Consider the following 19589-nt stretch of genomic DNA (forward strand, 5'->3'; position numbering starts at 1 on the left):
CTGTCTGTGGGCAAACGCCAGCTTCCTCAGCCTGGAAGTGGAGACGAGTGCCGCACCTCATAGTTGAATTCGACTGGACTTAACTGTCCAGGGGTCCTTTACCATTTTTTACCTTGCTAAGTAAGTATCGTAGTTTTCCGTGTATAAGACAAATTTTTAAATTATAAAATGATGTTTAAAATTGGGGGCCATCTTATACACGGATAGTGCGGGGGGGCGGGCGATTGGTTGCAGCCGCGAGCAGGAGATTGTTAGCAGCAATTCGGTGGGTGATTGGTGGCAGCGGCAAGGTCTGCTGTCGATTGGCTGCTACTGTGACAACTGGGTGGGCGACTGGCAGCTGCTGGCGGCGAGCGGGCAGACAGACGGTTGTTGGCTTTGGTGACGCGTGCGATTGGCAGCGTTGGTCAGGTGGGTGAGCGATTTTTGGCAACCCCCTCCTCCCCCCAAAAAAGCTCAACAACTCTGGGCAATCTCCCCCCATTTTCTTAATTGGGAGTCCCCAAAAATAGGGGTCGTCTTATACATGGAAAAATACGGTAAACTGTGATTAATATGAAGGTATTGCTGGTATCAAAACTTCCCACAAGGAAGGGTAAGTGGCATGTGTTACGTAGGAAGACGAAAGCACCCATCCCGGCGTAAGCTGCCTGCGATGTACCTGCAGGTTTTGTTAAATTCTGCTGCATCCCTGCATGGAGCCTGATTGGATCAGAGGCGGATTTAGGGATGCTTGACCAGATCACCCGCACTGGGCGCTGAGCCAAGAGGGCGCCGCAAACATGACTTGGAACGGAAGGCAAGAGGCGTCTGTTAGTGCGCCAAATTTTGCTGTCACATAGGATGCTGCTGAAATGTGAAAGCCCAAAGTCCACCACTGATTGGATTGCTCTGAGTTGTGTGTGTCATAGTTTTTTAGACTTGCCTCCTTCCAAACAGGGCTTGTTTAGAGAATCCATTGAGAATCTAAAAGATTAATTCCACTGATAACGGCTACCGGTAATTCTTTCATATCCTTTCTGGGCTCTTAATTGTGCCTCCCGTTTTGTTTCAGAAAGGCCGTGCATGTGAGCTAGCCGGACTTTGCAGAGCATTTTGTCATTGCTTCCAGCCAATCACTACTTGGCCATTCGACACCCTACAGCCCTATGGAAAGTCTCTGCATTTCATTAACCAGTGAGAACTCCTAGATCCGTCAAAAGTTGACTATTAAGACACACTTTCCCAGGATCAATGCGCCTCCGCTGTTTCTGCAGCAACTAGTAGCTCCAGCAAAAACACGTACAGAGAATAGAGTAAGGTCAAAGTGATTCACTCTAAAGTATGTTCATATGGGATTTGCATTTCTTTTTTTAAAAAACCAACTGGTTCGTGGAGTTTGTGGCTGGTTTGTGTGCAGGCCAACGTTTTGTGGCTACAGCGCTCTGCCTCCGGTCCTGCTTGAAGTTCCCTTCACTGTGGCTGATGAACCACAGTGAATGCTTGGCCTCTGTAGGCAATTTCCAGCCTGCCAATTTCAAGAGGGCCCATCTCCATCACAAATTGCGAGTTATTTGATGCCGCAGCGGTCTGGACAAAAGAGGGGAGGGCCAGCCTCCAAATGCTAGAGGCCAGAGCTCACGTGCTTACCTGGTTCTTCGCCTTGTAGCCGCCTGTTTTGCACAATAGCGAGAAGCTGCTCCGCTGCCTGGTTCACGCTCATATACCTGGGTGGCTCATAAATCTTCTTCCCCCTGATGGAAGGAAAGGTACAGTAGTCTGGTCAGCAACTGTCCCCCCTGTACCCCAGTCAAGTAGTGGGGTCCATGTACAGTAAAGCCAAGCTGAATTCAACACGGCTTGCCCCAAATGGTTACGCTTCAAGATAAAACTTTCTTTGTCGCATCAAACCAAGGTCTCACATTCACTCTCTGGAAGCTCTTAAGAGGAGCTGGCAGCCAAATGGCTCTCAAATGTAATAATAATGATGATGATAATTTTTATTTATACCCTGCCCTCCCCAGCCAAGGCCGGGCTCAGGCTAACAAGCAATAATAAAAACAAGTTGAATGAATACAACTTAAAAACAAGATTAAAATATAACATTAAAATATTGAAACATTAAAATATTAAAATGCAGCCTCATCACAGGAGGAGAAAGGAAAAAGAAAAAAGAAAAAAGAAAGAGGGGGAGGGAATCAAATTGGCTCCAAGCCAAAGGCCAGGTGGAACAACTCTGTCTTACAGGCCCTGCGGAAAGAAATCAGATCCTGCAGGGGTTCTGGTCTCATGAGACAGAGCGTTCCACCAGGCCGGAGCCAGTGTTGAAAAGGCCCTGGCTCTGGTTGAAGCCAATCTAACTTTCTTAGGGCCTGGGACCACTAGGGTGTTGTTATTTATGGACCTTGAGGCTCTCCATGGGACGTACCGGGAGAGGCGGTCCCGTAGGTACGAGGGTAGAGGCTCATTTAGTTTAGACCCTCGCTAGAAGCCTGTGCATGTTTTGTCTCATCCATCATGTTTTTGCCAAGGAATACACCTCGCAAAGGAGGTCTATGGGCAGTCGCTGGTGAGAAGCAGGCGGGTGTTATACGCACTGTCCTCTGATCAGCTGGAGACATAAAGCAAACACTTCCAAGTTTTTAAACAACCGAATCCAGGTGTATGTTACGGCCACGGGAACAGCAGACACTACTAGCAGGCTTTTTTTGTGGCGTCAGCATCCCAGAACTGCCAGCTTGCAGAAGAAGCGTCTACCAACAATTAAGTTGGTGTTGATGAAAGTCTCCTCTGTGCGTGTGCTGTGAATCATAGCCACTGCGTGGCTGTTTTGAAGCTTTCAAGCTAGGAATTAGAGCCTACATGAGTAAACTGAAAATGCTCTCCGCATCTGAGAGGTGCCACATGTCGCGCTGCCTCCTCGGCACAATCACAAGTCACGTATATTTTGAGACCCCTGCTAATCTACTGTAACTGCCGAGATACATCAGAGAGCATGCTATCCGTGCCAAATTGGAAGGGAAGCCTGTGTTTTTCTACCACATACTGTATAGTTACATAATTATAGACCCCAAAGCCAGCTCTCAAAGGGTTGTTTTCTGCAAAGTTTGCCAGCCCTGGAGTTGGCAAGAGCAAAGCTTATGAAGAAGTTCCAAGGTACATTTCCACCAGAGATTGTCGGACTCTGTGGATGTGAATCAGACCAAAGTGAGGACGTGTCTGGAGGTGATCAATAGTTCCAGTGGAGAGGAAGAAGGAAGCTGACTCGACTGATCTCTCCTAGATTAGAAATACTGAGCGATCAGGAGAAAGACGAAACTAATCAAACCTTGGTTCCTGAACGCCTCTGTTATCGTACGTTTCGACTTCCAAACGCCGAAACCCCGGAAGTAAGTGTTCTGGTTTTTGAATGTTTTCCAGAACCCAAACATTTGACGCGGCTTCCGCTGAGTGCAAAAAGCTCTTGCAACCAATGGGAACCCGCACCTCAGTTTTCGAACATTTCGGAAGCCAAAGGGGGTTCTGGAATGGATTTTGTTCAAGAACCAAGGTGCCACTGTACCACAGATGAAATTACTAGGGGTCATGGCTAGTTAGTCTAACTCTGAGCACTTATTACTGGAGATACGGGGTGCATATGGAACCTGAGAAACTGAACAGACTTATTAAACCATGAGCTTCGCCCCATCTTTAAAAATTATTCATTAGATGCTAAAAGACACCAAGACAACCATCACCGCTGGTTTGCCACATGAGCCCCATCCTGCAACAGAAACATCGGAAGCTGCTTACACTGACTCAGACCGCTGATCCCTCTAAGCGTTATCTATATTGACAGGCAGTGCTAGCGCAAAGTGTTGCTTTGCATCTTTCAGGTGCCAATTCCTGCCTTCATCTATCCCAGTGCTGCCTCAAGCACTTCGCTTCATCCTGCGACACTGTGGGACGGACTGCAGACAAAACCAAACTGGGTACCAGGAGAGGGCACTTCCTCCTTAAGTCTACAGAGATATTTTGGAACCCGTGTTCACCATTCATGTTCACTGTTTAAGCAGGATTCCTGAACCAACTCCAACTCTTAAGTTAAGAAAGCAAATCAGATGGCCTAAAATGTGATTAATACGGCAACTGATTGGTCCTTTTAACTCAAGGGTGGGGGCCCATAAGCCATGCTGGGTTGCTGCTGATGGGAGTTGGGAGTCCAGTAACAGTTTGAGGGCTACTGGCTCCCTCCCCCTCACCCAACCACGCCTTAAATTGAAACATGGAGAGAATCTTTATACCATGGTTTTAGTATGCGTTTCACTTACATGCCAGCACTAAGCTGTGAATTATCAGTTGCAGACCACACACTTTTGAAGAAACAACTTACTTCATGAGATTCTCCAGCGACTGTTCCTTGACTTTAATGTCTGCAGGGAAACAAAACGGGACATACACTTCAAGTCGATTGCCTGTGTATTACTTTCACAAGTATTAAGATGGAGAACTTTTTTTTATTGTGCTGCGTTTGATATAAGAAAGATATCTCTCTTTCATGTACACCCCTGGCATGTATACGTGAAATTCTACTCAATATTGATCCAGGGTAGATTCCAATGCATAGTTAGCAGAGTAACAACTTAAACACGTTGCAGGATTCTCAGAAAATAGACCAGAGGCAATTGTAATTCATCCAGCAGAGCTTTACTGCTACTGAAGGCAAATGAGCATAATGGTCACGAATCTAATACATCCATAAGAAATCCATTTGCAGCAGACTTAAACTTACAGTAACTTAAAATAAGTCTAAACCTTAACACTAAGCATACAGTGGTACCTCAGGTTACAAACACTTTGGGTTACAAACACTTTGGGTTACAAACTCCGCTAACCCGGGAGTAGTACCTCGGGTTGTGAACTTTGCCCCAGGATGAGAATGGAAATCGTGTGGCGGCGGCGCGGCGGCAGGGGGAGGCCCCATTAGCGAAAGTGCGCCTCAGGTTAAGAACGGTTTCGGGTTAAGAACAGACCTCTGGAACGAATTAAGTTTGTAACCCAAGGTACCACTGCACAGAAAACTACACCAGGAGAGATAGAAAGAAAAAGGGAAACCCAGGTTCCTTTTGGCCTTGCTGTTATAGTCAGCATGACCTTGACAGAAAGAGATAACGGAACCAGTCTAAGCCAGCTGTGCTCAGCTTCTCTGAAGGAATAACCCAAACATCACAAACCTTCTGCCTGTTTCTTTCACACAGAGAAGCTTCCAGAACCCTCTTGAATTAGTAAATAGAAGAGGAAAGAGCTCTACACATCAGATCAATACTTTCTTGCACTAAGAAATGCAAACTGACAGTATAGTCTTACAACCCAATGTCTGGTATATGGTTGAAATCTGACTAAGCCATGCTCACGGCAGACCCGCTGAAACCTTTGGAATTAACTTAGTGATGTCTCATTTAAGTCCCGCAAGTTCGCTGGGTCTGCTCTGAGTTTTACTTGATCGAAAGACACTACCCATCCTTTCTAAGTGGGACCTGCAACAAATCGTTACCGTGAGGAGCAGTCATGTTGACTGTGCCAGCCAGTCATCATTACATTTTCCTCTGTGACACTCAGTCAGCCATCATTCCAGGGCTGCCTTTAGGTTTCTCTCTCTCCACCAAATCTCGAGCAGCTCCAAGCCTCTTAATTGTTCCTGATCTACCTCGGCTGGTATGCTTGGATGGTCCTAATTTGGAGATGCATGGGGAAGTCTGCAGCTCAGTGGTACAGCATCCATCTTGCATGAGAAATCTCCCAGGGTCAATCTTTGGCATTTCCAGGACAAGTTGACAGGGAACTGCTGCCTGAAACCCTCCAGCCAGTCAGTGTGGCTCAGCTAAATGAGCCACTGTTGCCATGCAGTGTAAGGCAGGTGCTGGTGTTAGGTACCCACAGTTCACTATTAACATATACCCACAGTTCACTATTAACATATAAGACTACAGTGGTACCTCGGGTTAAGTACTTAATTCGTTCCGGAGGTCTGTTCTTAACCTGAAACTGTTCTTAACCTGAAGCACCACTTTAGCTAATGGGGCCTCCCGCTGCTGCCGCGCCACTGGAGCACGATTTCTGTTCTCATCCTGAAGCTAAGTTCTTAACCTGAGGTACTATTTCTGGGTTAGCAGAGTCTGTAACTTGAAGCGTATGTAACCTGAAGCATATGTAACCCGAGGTGCCACTGTATAAGACTATGTTTAAGACACTATTCTATTGTGCATAATTCATTGCAATGGTTTTTCTTCTTGTGGAAAGTGACACAGCATCCTTTAATTGAACTCTCTTAAATACATATCAGCTGTAGGAAGTTAAAACAGTGATTGCAGCCAAGAAACAAGCTCTGTTGATTTTTTAGGGCAGACATACCGCTACATGAGCATATTTGGGGTTAGAACGGACGAGATCAACGAAGGCGTTTCCTCTCGCTGTCTTCTAAGTGGAAAACTATGTTTTGTATCGTGCTTCACTGAGGAGATGAAACTTTTTGAAACTGATCGTCTATTAAGTTAGAGCGGCATGAATGAGCTATGGGCAGAAACCCAGGGGCCTGGACATGCAGGCCCCATTAGTTGTGCCTTCCTGTCTCCAATCAAATAACCCAAAAAGACTCATGGCAAGCCTTCAACCACATTAGTCACCTTTTCCTATTGAATTAGGTGGACTGCAGATTTTGGTAAGATGAGCTCATTTCATTTTGTTGAGCGCTAACTCATTCTCTTCTACCGTATTTTTCGCCCCATAGGGCGCACCGGCCCATAGGACGCACCTAGTTTTTTGGGGGGGAAATAAAGGGGGGGATTTATTCCCCCCCCAGGCGCGGGGCTGGGGCGGGGGAAGTCCGAGCTTCCCCCGACCCCAGAACAGGCAGCTCTCCGCAAGCCGTGGGAGCCCGGCGCGAAGTCGCGCCGGGCTCCCACGGCTTGTGGAGAGCTGCGCGAAGCTCGAATCCTGGGGCGCGCTGAGCTCAGCTCGCCCCAGGCTTTGGGATGCAGAGGAAGACCCTTCTGTTCCTCCTCCAGCTTCCAGGCAGGTGTGTGGCTGGAGGGGTGCTGCGCATTTCTCCCTCTCTGCACAACACCTCTCCTGCGAAGGAGAGGCGCTGCACGGAGAGGGAGAACTGCGCAGCGCCCTTCAAGCGAAGCTGGAGGAGGAAGAGAAGAGGCAGCTGCCCCAGCTGCGTGTCACCTCTCCAGCTGGGAGAGGGTCACGGGGCTATTCCTTAGCCCCCCGCACCCTTTCCGGGCTGCAGAGATGGCGCACGGCTAAAGAGGCTGCTTCCAGAGCCGCGCGTCACCTCTCCAGCTGGGAGAGGCTGCGTGCGGCTATGGCAATACCCCCACCTCCCGCAAAAGCCCACAGGAGCCGCGCACCCTTTAAGGAGCACACGACTCCTGTGGGCTTTTCTAGAGGAGGGAGAAGGGACTGACTGGCCGCGTCAGTCCCTTGTCCCTCCTGAGGAAAAGCCGTAAGAGCCGCGCGGAGCTTGTGTGAGGCTTTTAGGAGTTTTCCTGCCTGCCTGCCTCCTGCATTTGCCCCATAGGACGCACACACATTTCCCCTTCATTTTTGGAGGGGGAAAAGTGCGTCCTATGGGGCGAAAAATACGGTATATTTACATATGCAGCTGTGCCTCTTGTCGTTCCATAAAGTTCCCTAAGCTTAGAAGTATTCAGATCTCGGTAAACCATCTCAAATAACAAATCTAATTTTTGTCAGGGCTTTGAAACATTGTGCGGCAGATTTTTGTCACTATTTCTATCATTGCCTTTTCTCCTGATGAGTTGCAACGGCTATGGTTCATGTCCATTAATTTCAATGGGATTATGCCGAGTATGACTTGGCTTGATACAACCCAATGTGTTTCCTAGCTTTTGCAGTCTCGATTCTCCTATCTGGAATTTCTGCTTCATTTTACAGCTTTTGCCCAATGCAAACCTTCATGTTGTACACAAACAAGAACAGAACAGAAGCAATATGCAGGAGAAGGCATGCAAGTCCCAACAAAATTCAAGACAAAGGCGGTAGTTAAAAGAAGAATCAGCCAAATTGTAAATGACTGCTAACAGTCAGGGAGTGACATCTAGCTAAGCCATAGTCAGAGCAGACCCATTGCAAATTAATGGTTATCCAACTCCATAGTCCTGTCAGCTCAAGGCTTTCTGCTTGTGCAGTGGGACCTTCCTCTCTTTTCCTCCCCCTCCGTCATTCCCAAATATGCTCCGGCAACTGGGGAAATGCCTAGGATGGATTTAGGAGGCTTGTAGGGGTGGGGAAGGGACGCGGGTGGTGCTGTGGGTTAAACCACAGAGCCTAGGATTTGCCGATCAGAAGGTCGGCAGTTCGAATCCCTGCAACAGGGTGAGCTCCCATTGCTCGGTCCCTGCTCCTGCCAACCTAGCAGTTCGAAAGTACGTCTAAGTGCAAGTAGATAAATAGGGACCGCTCCAGTGGGAAGGTAAATGGCATTTCCGTGTGCCGCTCTGGTTCGCCAGAAGCGGCTTAGTCATGCTGTCCACATGACCCAGAAGCTGTCTACGGACAAACACCGGCTCCCTTTGCCAGTAAAGCGAGATGAGCGCCGCAACCCCAGAGTCGGTCACGACTGGACCTAATGGCTGAACACCATGGCGCTTTCTATGCGCATACTCACAATTTATTGCTACGAATGCCAATATCAATAGACCTTTCCTCCTACCCTCTCTCTATGGGAAGTGAGCTAGCATCATAATCTTTCTCCTGCCATTTATACACAGTGGCAATTTCATTTCATTTAGTCAATTGAAGTTTTGATTTAATCTGTATCCAGCAAACACACTTTCCACCAGCTCCTCAATTAAGTACATTTTAATATTTAAACCAACAGCCGGAATGTCTCCTTCAATAACCAGTCACTTGACAGTGCAGAATTGTTGAAGACAAAGAAATACAGGAACAGGAAGAAGGGAGCAGAAGAAGCCCAAACTTGTAAGATGTTGTAAGATTTTTTGCATCATTTAGTTGAAAAAGTCAGCAGGTAATTTTAAAAAAACAAAACCACAATAATGCTTGCTTGTCAACCCTCCCTTCATGCAGTTCATAAAGAATGGAGGGGAGAGAAAGGATCAATGAAATGCAAAAATGTACAGATTAAGGTGTATGGTGAGGCCATGATGACATTTCACACTGGTGGCTGGGAGCATTTAACACCTATTAAATCCACTTCTCTCTAAAATGCATTCCAAAATCCCCATCTATAGGTTTTCATACATTTCAACAGTTAGAGAAGATTTACAGTCAAGTCCTGATGTACAGACAACTTCCAGACGCCAATTCCAGGAATGTGTGAAACGTCTGCATGTATGTTCTGACTTGATTTATAAACTTACTATATGCTGGAGCTGTGTATATTATATGCGGGTGGTGCTGTGGTCTAAACCTAGAGCTTGCCGATCAGAAGGTCAGCGGTTCGAATCCCCGCGACGGGGTGAGCAACGGGCCGTTGCTCGGTCCCTGCTCCTGCCAACCTAGCAGTTCGAAAGCACGTCAAAGTGCAAGTAGATAAATAGATACCGCTCTGGCGGGAAGGTAAATGGCGGTTCCGTGTGCTGCTCTGGTTCGCCAGAAGCGGCTTAGTCATGCTGGCCACATGACCCCGAAGCTGTCTGCGGACAAATGCCGGCTCGCTCAGCCTACAGAGTGAGATGATCGCCGCAACCCCAGAGAAATCGCCTTTTGACTTGGAGGTTTAGGGATCCTGGCTTGTAATCAAGGAGAGCAGTGAAAGCCACAGGGGCAGTCTATGCTTGTAGGAACCCCAGTAAACAGTTATATCCCATAAAGTATCTGGAGTGTCCTGCAAACTCGTAGAAAACCTGCTTTAGCACTGGGAGAACAGTTCCGTTCAGGCTGCAATCAAGGATCCTGCCAGTCGGAAGAAACTCAATTCTCCCCAATCAACCTCAATATCTAAACAGCACGGAATGATCTAATTGCCTGCAAATTGCATCAGTCTGATTTCCATCCTGATCAAAATTCCTTATGTGATTGAATGCATCTGTATAATCTCTCCCTCTCTCGCACACTGGAGGGTTTCATGCAAGGCTGGATTTAGTCTGAAAAGCTCTGTATGATTAAAATAAATCCTGCCCCAGTGCAGAGACTGTGGGATCGCCTCCTGTTTCTACTGATCAAGCTCTCCTGCTTTTAAGAGTAGCGTGGAACACAACCGCTTACACTATGAAACTTCCCCCGTTTCTCCTCATGCCAGGAAAAGCTTAATTTCCTTCTGTTGGAGCTGCTGCAAAAGACACAGTAAAAATCCTGGCGGCCCTAGTAAAGAAATGAACTTGCTAAAACTTCCTTTTCGCTGGATGATGATTGCAACTTAAGACCTCAAAGCCAGGAAGCTGATGGCATGGGCAGGGCTCGTTTCCTTTTCTCGGTGTCAACAGACAACTAAATGATCACCAGGCCAAGGACCAGTTTACAGAATTCAGCAGAATCTACCGGTTAAAAGCTTCTGCTGGACTGTTTTACCTTTGGGCTGTGAGAGTGGGGTTGGGATAGATGTCTCCCGAAGGAGAAAAAGCACAAAAACCTGTACATAGAAGAAAACCACAACAACAGAGGCAGAGGCTCAGTTCCATGGCACATGCTGTTTTCCTATGTCCAGGGAAGGGTTTGGGGGTTTTGCTCAGCTTTGCTATTTCTTAAAGATGCAATTGCTGCAGGTAAGAAAAAAGGCAGAGGATGCGTAAGGCGGAGGACTTTTGAGTCTACGGTTTGATGCTGTTGCTTCTATGTTTGGACAGCAAGGGCAGAGGCTATCATGGAGGAGGAAGCGATCCATGGCTACTATCAATGCTCTGCCTCAAATGGTGGAGGCAGTGATGCTTCTGAATGCCAATTGCTGGAAGCCAAAGGAGGAGAGGACTCTTTTGTGCTCAGATCCCGCTTGCTGGTTTCCCATAGGCAACTGGTTGGCCCCCGTGAGAAAAGGCTGGGCCACCCCCTTAATCCAGCAGACTCATCTCATGTTCAATCAGCGTATAGAGGGGAGGTCCAAAAAATATCTACATGGTGCCTAGGAAACAACTTGCACCTTAATATCAGCAAGACAAAGGAGATGGTGTTGGACTTTCGGAGGAAGAGAGGAGAACTAGCCCCGCTGTACATCGGGGAGGGCTGTGTGGAGAGAGTCTCTTCCTTTAAATTCCTAGGAGTTTATCTCAGCGAAGACCTTACTTGGAAAATCAATACAACCCAGGGGGTTAAGAAAGCCCAATAGAGACTCCATCTCCTCAGAGTATTGCGAAAGGATGATGTCAATCAACATTTGATGATCTCCTTCTTTCGGTTCACAATAGAAAGTGTCCTTTCATACTGCATCACGGTGTGGTACGCTGGTTTGACATCATCGGATAGGAAGTGCCTACAGAGGGTGGTGAATGCAGCACAAGGTATTATGGGCTGTCCCGTGAATCCGTTGGATGACATTGCGGAAGAACGTTGCCTCAGGAGAGTGAGGAAAATTCTCAGGGTTGTTTCACACCCTGGCCAGCACTTTCTTGATCTCCTGCCCTCAGGCAGAAGATATAGAATCATGATTAGTCGCACCAACAGGGTAAAGAACAGCTTCTATCCATGGGCTGTTAGGCTGCTGAATGAAAAGGTAACAACAGGGCAACTGACTTTCGGGTTTGGTGGGTGTGCGTCAGTAAATGAGGGGAATTAAGACTAAGAGAGCTGTAATCTTACTGTATACAAGTTGTACAAGTGACAATAAAGTATTTCAAATCAAATAGCGGCTCAGCTACTGAGCGTTCTAAATAACGCCGGCTGGTTAAGTGTGATATAAGGAAGTGGTCCTTCTCCTACTAAATTAGCAAAAACGCACAGAGCAGCTACAAATATTTGTTGGAAGTATAAAGAAAAAGGAGGCACATTCCACCACCAGTGCCGGATTTACGTATAAGCTAAACAAGCTATAGCTTAGGGTCCCACTCTCTTGGGGGTCCCCAAAAAATTTAAAGGGGGGAAAAAACCTGGATGTACATTTCCAAAATAGAAGATAAAAAACAAATAAAATAAAACCTACATACAGCAACAGTGTTTTGTGTTGTGTAGGCTGCTGTGATGTAAGTAATGGGCCCCGCCTGCTAGCCTGTTTCCTAAAATATCACTGGTTTGCTCATTTCTATATACAGGGTGCCTACATTCTGCATGGATTGGTTGCATGGCAACATGTGCAAATGGCTTGAGATACCTGTTAGGTCCATAAATTACCATATAGCATATATTCAACACACAGAAAAACAGCAACATATAAAGGGCCCCATTATCTTCAGTAGCGTAGGGACTCATCAAACCGAAATCCGGCCCTGTCTACCACATGTGGTGGACGTGCAAGAGAACAAAAGCATATTGGGAAATGATTTATAATGAGTTGAAAAAAATGTTTAAAATAACTCTTGTGAAAAAACCAGAAGTCTTTTTTACTAGGAATTTTCGGTTCAGGAATACTGAAGGAGCAGAAAAAACTGTTTATGTACGCAACAACAGCTGCAAGGATACTTCTGTCCCAGAGATGGAAGGAAGACAAAGTCCCTACCAGAGAAGAATGGCTAACAAAAATGATGGACTATGCTGAAATGGCGAAAATGACTGGGAAGATCAGAAACCAAGAAGAAATCAAATTTCATAAAGAACAGGGAAAATTTGTAACTTGTTTAGAAGCACACTGTAAACAATTAAAAACATTGGCAGGATTTTAACAAAACTTGCAACGTAACAAGAACTATGGTAACAATTGACTATTAAGGAAATATGGAGGACATTATACAATGCAGTTGAAAGAGAATAACTATGGAACCCATGGAGGGGTAGAGGGAAGTCTGGGATTCAGAAAATCCTATTTGTACAGTGGTACCGCTAGTTGTGGACTTAATCTGTTTCGGGGTGCCATTCGCACCCTGAAAAGTCCGCAACTAGAGTGCCTTTTCTGCGCATGTGCGTGGCGCGATCGCTTCTGCGCATGTGGTGAACCCGGAACTAAACACTTGCAGGTTTGCTGCATTCGTAAGCTGAAAGTCCATAAGAAGAGCGGAACGCAACACGAGGTATGACTGTTTATGATTATGATTTATATACTAATGTAAATATTAAATATAAAACTGAATAAAAATATTTTTTAAAAAAGAGGATGTGGTCCTTACCAAGCAGGCAGAGGGTGTGCATGCCGTTTCTTCTGTTTTTGGCTATTTTGTCATAAAAGCTCTCGGGCTTCCACGTATCGGTCCAGAAAACGACAGACACAACTTCTCCAAAATTGTAGAGCTGCCATGAAAAGAGGGAGAGGTGGGGAGATGATAATGAGAAAGACACCTAGCAGAATAAAGACTGTAGACACAATACTTAACATGGCGTTATGCAATGTGCAACATCGAGAGGTTTTGATGGGAAGGGCCAAATCTCAGTGTCTGGTATCTCCAGAAGGGGCTGGGAGAGACGGCTACCTGCTTTTCCAAGTTGAATTCAAAAGTGGCTCATAATAACGATAAAAGGATTGACAAATTAAAAACTACAATGCCCCCGAGGAGTGTCACACTGTAGGCTGAAGTGGCGGCGAGGCTGATAAAACTGTTTTTTAAAAGATAAAAATGAGCGGTTGCTTGATAGTTAAATGCAAGATTCACCAACAACTTAAAATTATTCCCCCACACCTCTGCAAAAGATAAATGAGCTGCCACTGTGTGTGTGTGTGTGTGTGTGTGTGTGTGTGTGTGATGCTTGTTCCAACGTGAGTTCAAGTCGTACCTAAAGCCCTGTGTTTCAAGATTCCAAATAGGATGGTAAACACACTTTTTAAAAATAAATTATTTTCAACATCACAAGCTGGCACGAAACGTTTACTGGTTGTGAACAGTGCCCAATCCAAAATAGCAGAGGAAAATGGTACACAAACAGAACAGACAAAGATAAATCATAACTGATATTTTGAGGTAGTTTCCCCCTGCCTTCAACATCCTACGACCTTGCACATTTCACAAAATAAATTTAAAGTAGCTGTTTGTGCACAAGTCTTAAAGAAAGTCTTAGGTGCCTGGGATCAATAAGACTAGTTTTAATGGGTGAGGGGTTTTGTTCTAAGAAAAACTTGCACTTTTTGGTGGAGACATTTGGGGCTTTGTAAACATTGAAAGAAAGAAAAAAACAGGGAAAGCGCCTCAAAGAAAACAAAACAGGATCCAGTGATCTCTGATGTAAAACTTTTTTTTTCTTGTAAGTCAATATTTTTCAGAGTAAAATGCTCCTTTGGGAATTCCAAGTTGAACCTTGCAATGGTTTGACATGGATGTGGAGAGAATAACATTTTGCTCCCTCACTTTTTCATGCTGGTTTTTGAGTTGCTTAGATTTTTAAAAACAGGGTGCTTTTGAATCTTAACTACTTGTATCCTTCTCAAATTCCAAAAGGAGTCTTTTACACCCAAAGATGCTGAGTTTTGCTTTGTAAATATCACCTTAGTCGAAAGAGTTGAAAGCCCGTTTTTCTATGTATGATTTCAGGGATATTCAAAGCTACTCCTGCTTATTTAATTAGGGCACAGTTAGGTTCTGACACCGTCCTGGGCTTAATACAGATTAGGATGCTGAATCGTTGGTGCAGAATAATTCATATAGATGAAGATAAGGCAGATCTTCGTGTGTCTGAGGAACAGATGGTGCTAGCGCTGGACAGTTTCTAGTTTCAAAAATTTTCTGATGTATTACTGCATTATGGATTCTCGGTGCAGGGGCTGAATTCATTTGGAAATGTAGCCAGAAGCATTCCCTTGAAAACAGAATACAAGAAAGTTTGTTCTCAACTCTGTTTTGAACAGTTGGAACCAATGGAGAGATTTGGGAGCATACCAGCTCCAGGCAAATTATGTATTTCCGAAGGAGCAACACTGGTTATATTCTTGAATGCAAACTTTATGGGCAGCAACTGATTTCAGTGCATTATTCTTAAATTGTTGGGTCCAAGATCTTGAAGCCGGGGGGGGGGGGGGGATGTTTAAAGAAATTGAAGTGTTGGAAAATGAAAGAAAAAAATATGATTTTTATTACAAGGCTCAGAAGATAGTCTCTTTTGCTGCAAAGGCTTATAGCAGGCATGGCCAAAGTCCGTTTTGGGGGCCTCGTGGCAGTATATGTTCTGGGGTAAAATCCTTTAAAAAGCTCAAGAACTTTGAAGGGCCACTATCTGACTGTTGATTCCGGACCCTAAACTGTGCTTTTATACTAAATTTCTTTTCTTTCTGTGTATATTGTAATGTTTTATCATTGCTATGGCCATCGGCTAATGCAAATAAAGTTTCTATCTACCTCAACAACTTTGGGGTAAAATTGTAAAAGAAGCTCAACAACTTCAATCCTAAAAAAAGCTTAACAACTTTGGTCGGCCCTCAAATCATAAAATAATCTGGCCCTCTTTGAAAAAAGTTTGGGACCCGTGGCTTACAGTCTCATGCAATTTATCTCAGCTAATGCCTGTTGAGTTTCTGAAGTCATATATTTCTCCTATTTTTAGTTTTGTTTCTGAAAACATTTTAACTATTTTTGGTCCCTTATGTATATTTTTATGTGTAGTTTTTAATGTGTTTTATTTTTTTATTTTTTATTTTATCTTGACGCATCCTCAAATTTTATTCAGCAGAGCATGAGATAGCTCACATGTCAGTACTGTGGCTCTTTCATAGATGAGGTTTGTTGGTTGTCCCCATTCAGAAGTTGCCTATCATCCCACACGGCCAAGTTAGAAGGTTTATCTTATACACCATTGGTCCAGCGATGTCCCTGCCCCTTGGTCAATGGTTCTTGCTCAGTCAATGATTCTTGGAATATTACACAAGGCGTCCTCTTCAAATACAACACTTGGGTAATCCAGAAAGAGAATGAGAAATCCAGATTTTGCATTTCACAACCAAAATAGCCCTGCCAGTAACTTGCGGGGACGGGTGGGAATTTGCTCAAAATACAACTAGGAATTACTGCCAGCTGACCACTGCATTACTCCAAATAAGGGGAAAAGTCAATAGGCAATGTTTAACCCTTTGATTCATATTCTGCTCGAGTATTTTAACTTTTGAGTATTTTGAGTATTTACCTATTTAGGTCAATGGTCTCCCCGTCCCCTGTTGTCTTTTGCTGAATCCCAGACTTGATCACAGTCTGCCAAAGCGTACAGCTATCAGTTCCTTCGCTCTGGGTCAATGAAAGTGGTTTTAAAAATCACGAGACAGAAAGAAGCCCATGCTCCAATGCTCAGTCCACAGAATTCTCCGTCACTCCTGAACATTATTCAGCCAGGCCTCATTGTGATGAGTTTGAACTCTAAACGCATGTAGCTTAGAGAGCCACTCAGCTGCAGCCTTCCCAAACAGACGCAAGCCATCAGCTTAAGCTCCTTTTCTTTAAAAAGAAAAAAAAACCTACAAAGGTGTTTCCTGTTTTTCAGTAACCAAGGCCAGACTAATGGAGCAGGAGTCTTTTGCATTGACGAAATCAGACTTAAACTAAAATGCAAAAAAGGAAGTCAGCCCTTATTTTATGAACATCAAATTCCTATCGTTTAAGAAAGCGCCCCTAACTTTTGTTGTTTCAAATCTATCGGCACAAGTCAAATCCACTGATACAAATCAAATTTGTCCCCGGCATCTGACACTCGCAGGTATACTGTCACTGATAATGGAGGCTCCATTTAGGGGGAAGGGCTAGGAGCTGTTGACAGACCCATCCCTCTGCGGATTTCTCCAATGGTCTAAGCCCACTTTGCAAGCTACCTTCCCTGGAGACCATTGTCATGTCTCTTGTGGCAATTTAGTTTGGCGCTATGTGACATGGAACCTTCCCTTTCCTTTATCTGAAACGTAGTGGAAATCGCCTTCTAAGGATGAAAAGTGCAATAAACCCACCCTTTGTGGCTTGTATGTGTACCTGAGGCTCAGCTGTTTCTCAGCTCCAGCCCCAGATGCAACTATACAAATAAATTCTTCTTCTTCTTCTTCTTCTTCTTCTTCTTCTTCTTCTTCTTCTTCTTCTTCTTCTTCCCCTTCCCTTCCCCCTTCCCCAGGTTCACGACACCCAGTGCGGAGAACCTCTCTTAGCCTCTCCAATATTTGCTTCTGGGGAGTGTATATGTGATTTAAATCATGATTTAAACTAGTCAGTAAGACTTGATTTAAATAAAAAAAATTACAGAGAGACTCATTCTTGCTGGTATAATCTTAATATTTACAACCAGATGAAGGTTTCATTTTTGGAATAATAAATTTTCAGAGTAGTTTTTACAGTTATATAAAAAATTACTGATTTGGCCATACCATTAGAAATACATAGAAGGGTGTTTATATTTGGACAACTTTTCTGCTGTACTTTATTGGAAGAAGAAAAATAATCATTTCCTTAATAACAATTTAAACACTTTATTTAACTAAAACAATAACATCATAGCATATGTATCCATGTTTGTTAACTGATGTGGTTAAGCAATTTTTTGTTAAAACAATACCAGACTGAGTTTTAACACACATGAAAAACTCAAAATAAATCCTTATTTAGCCTTTGGACTATACTGTAACTTAAACAGAAAACTATCTTTAGAAAGATTTTTCCTTCAAAAGCAATTTACAATGGACCCTCCGGATACAAACTTAATTCCTCCCGGGGGTCCGCAGTGGCGTAGCGTGGGTTGTCAGCACCCGGGGCAAGGCAAGTAATTTGTGAGTGAGCCAGGTAGGGGCAGAGAGCTGCGAGTGCGAGTGCGCCCCCCCAGATGTTGCACCCGGTGCGGCTGGCCCCCCTGCACCCCCACGCTACGCCACTGGGGGGGTCCGTACTTACCCTGAAAAGTCGGTATCCAGAGACACTGCTTCTGCGCATGCGCAAAGTGCAATAGAGCACTTCCGCTTATGCGTGAAGAGCGCTTCTGCGCATGGCGAAACAGCACTTCCGGGTTTGCCACATTTGCAACCCGAAATTACGTTACCCAAAGGTAACGTAACCCGGGTACCACTGTATTTTAAAAATCTGATTTAAAGTTTAAAAAAATCTGACTTTTTATTTTAATTTTTTAAGCCATTGATATTTATTCACCCTGTTTCCAGGGCATCAAGAACAGCACTGCCCCCATTCATAAAGCTTTTACTTCTTAGAAGCTCAGTTACATCATGCTGTTTTATAAAAAAAGGAGAAAGGAAACGCCGCAGAAAGTCTGGCCACAAAGTGTGCAACTCCTCACAGCTGTTTCCTACAGATTGGAAGGCGTGCCTCAAGCCCGCGCTCTGCAGAAACCCGTTTGGAGAAGTAAACAGCATTGTGGTTTCCCGCTGCCGGAACGCCACGTGCGCGAGAGGTGTTACCTGGAGGCCGCAACAGCCAACGGCGTTGAGTATGGAGGCATTGTGGATGACTCTGTAGGGCACTCCCAACTTCACCGCCCGGAGGACGAGGTCACTGTGTGTTGTCGCCCTGCAGTAAGGAGGAAGTGGGTTATATGGGGTGTACAGAGGGCCTGAACTGGGCCTCACTGACTTAAAACAGCCTTCCACAACCTGGTGCCCTCCAAACGTTCCTTGGATTCCCAAATTCCTATCAGCCCCCAGCCAGTACTGACCGATGGGCAGGGATGATGGGAGTTGTAGTCCAACAAAACATCTGAAGAGCACTGTGTGTGTGTGTCTATTATGTGTGGGGAGGCCGTTTAAGAATACAGTGGTACCTTGGGTTACAGATGCTTCAGGTTACAGACGCTTCAGGTTACAGACTTTGCTAACCCAAGAAATTGTACTTTGCTTCAGGATGAGAACAAGAAATCGCGCCACAGCAGCAGCGGGAGGCCCCATTAGCTAAAGTGGTACCTCAGGTTAAGAACAGTTTCAGGTTAAGAATGGACCAGAACGAATTAAGTTCTTAACCCGAGGTACCACTGTGCTTCTACCCAGTTCTCTTTTTCTTGAAAAAGAGGTGCTGAAACCCGCCATGAGTGAGTTATCTTAGAATGGCAATGGCGCCTACCTGAGAGGTGCCGTAACGGAGTTCCAGTGAGTTCTGGCTGGAAAAAATGTCCTGTTTCTACCAAACGTCTCACAGCTACTCAAATAAATAAGCGCCTGTACGTATATAGGAAGCACAGGAAGTAAAAAATAAAAAATAATAATGGAGAGGCGAACTCAAAGTGCTGGAGGAAAAGAAACACACTTTTTATTTACTGCAATTAAGTGCATTCCTCTTTCTTCAGCACCTCGAGGTTGGTTCTCCTGTTTCGTCCTTTGCGAAAGACACATAATGCATCATACACAAACAAGGAAAGATCCTGAGGGTTAATCTGTACACTTTTTGACCTATGAAGCCTTAAACAGCTCCGGACCACAAGTACAATGAGTTAAGAGCAGGGGCAGCTTCTAAGTTTGCACTGAAGACACTTTAGCAATGTAACCATGCGGAAGGTGAAGGAGGCAGCTTTTTTTTTTTGCAGTAATAATACTGTAATAACGCAGTTTTGCCTGGTAGTTTGACGTCCCCTTCTTTTTTGCCTCTTACAGAAGATTGCAGAGCATCTTGCTG

At 44.9% G+C, this 19589-nt stretch overlaps 1 protein-coding gene across 1 annotated transcript in view; it reads right to left on the reverse strand.

Annotated features, from left to right (window-relative positions):
• The window catches only part of DPH5 (diphthamide biosynthesis 5), a 29165-nt gene that overhangs the window by 1501 nt on the left and 8075 nt on the right, over nucleotides 1–19589 (reverse strand). Inside the window, exons 4-7 of the mRNA XM_083743601.1 lie at nucleotides 18386–18494; nucleotides 13197–13317; nucleotides 4352–4391; nucleotides 1630–1733 (exon numbers count right to left, since the gene is read on the reverse strand). Of these exons, the coding sequence (XP_083599727.1) occupies nucleotides 1630–1733; nucleotides 4352–4391; nucleotides 13197–13317; nucleotides 18386–18494 (374 nt within the window). The remainder of the gene's footprint in view (nucleotides 1–1629; nucleotides 1734–4351; nucleotides 4392–13196; nucleotides 13318–18385; nucleotides 18495–19589) is intronic.

Source organism: Podarcis gaigeae (assembly GCF_964106915.1).
Source record: "Podarcis gaigeae genome assembly, chromosome: 6".
In the NCBI taxonomy this organism is placed as follows: Eukaryota; Metazoa; Chordata; class Lepidosauria; order Squamata; family Lacertidae; genus Podarcis; species Podarcis gaigeae.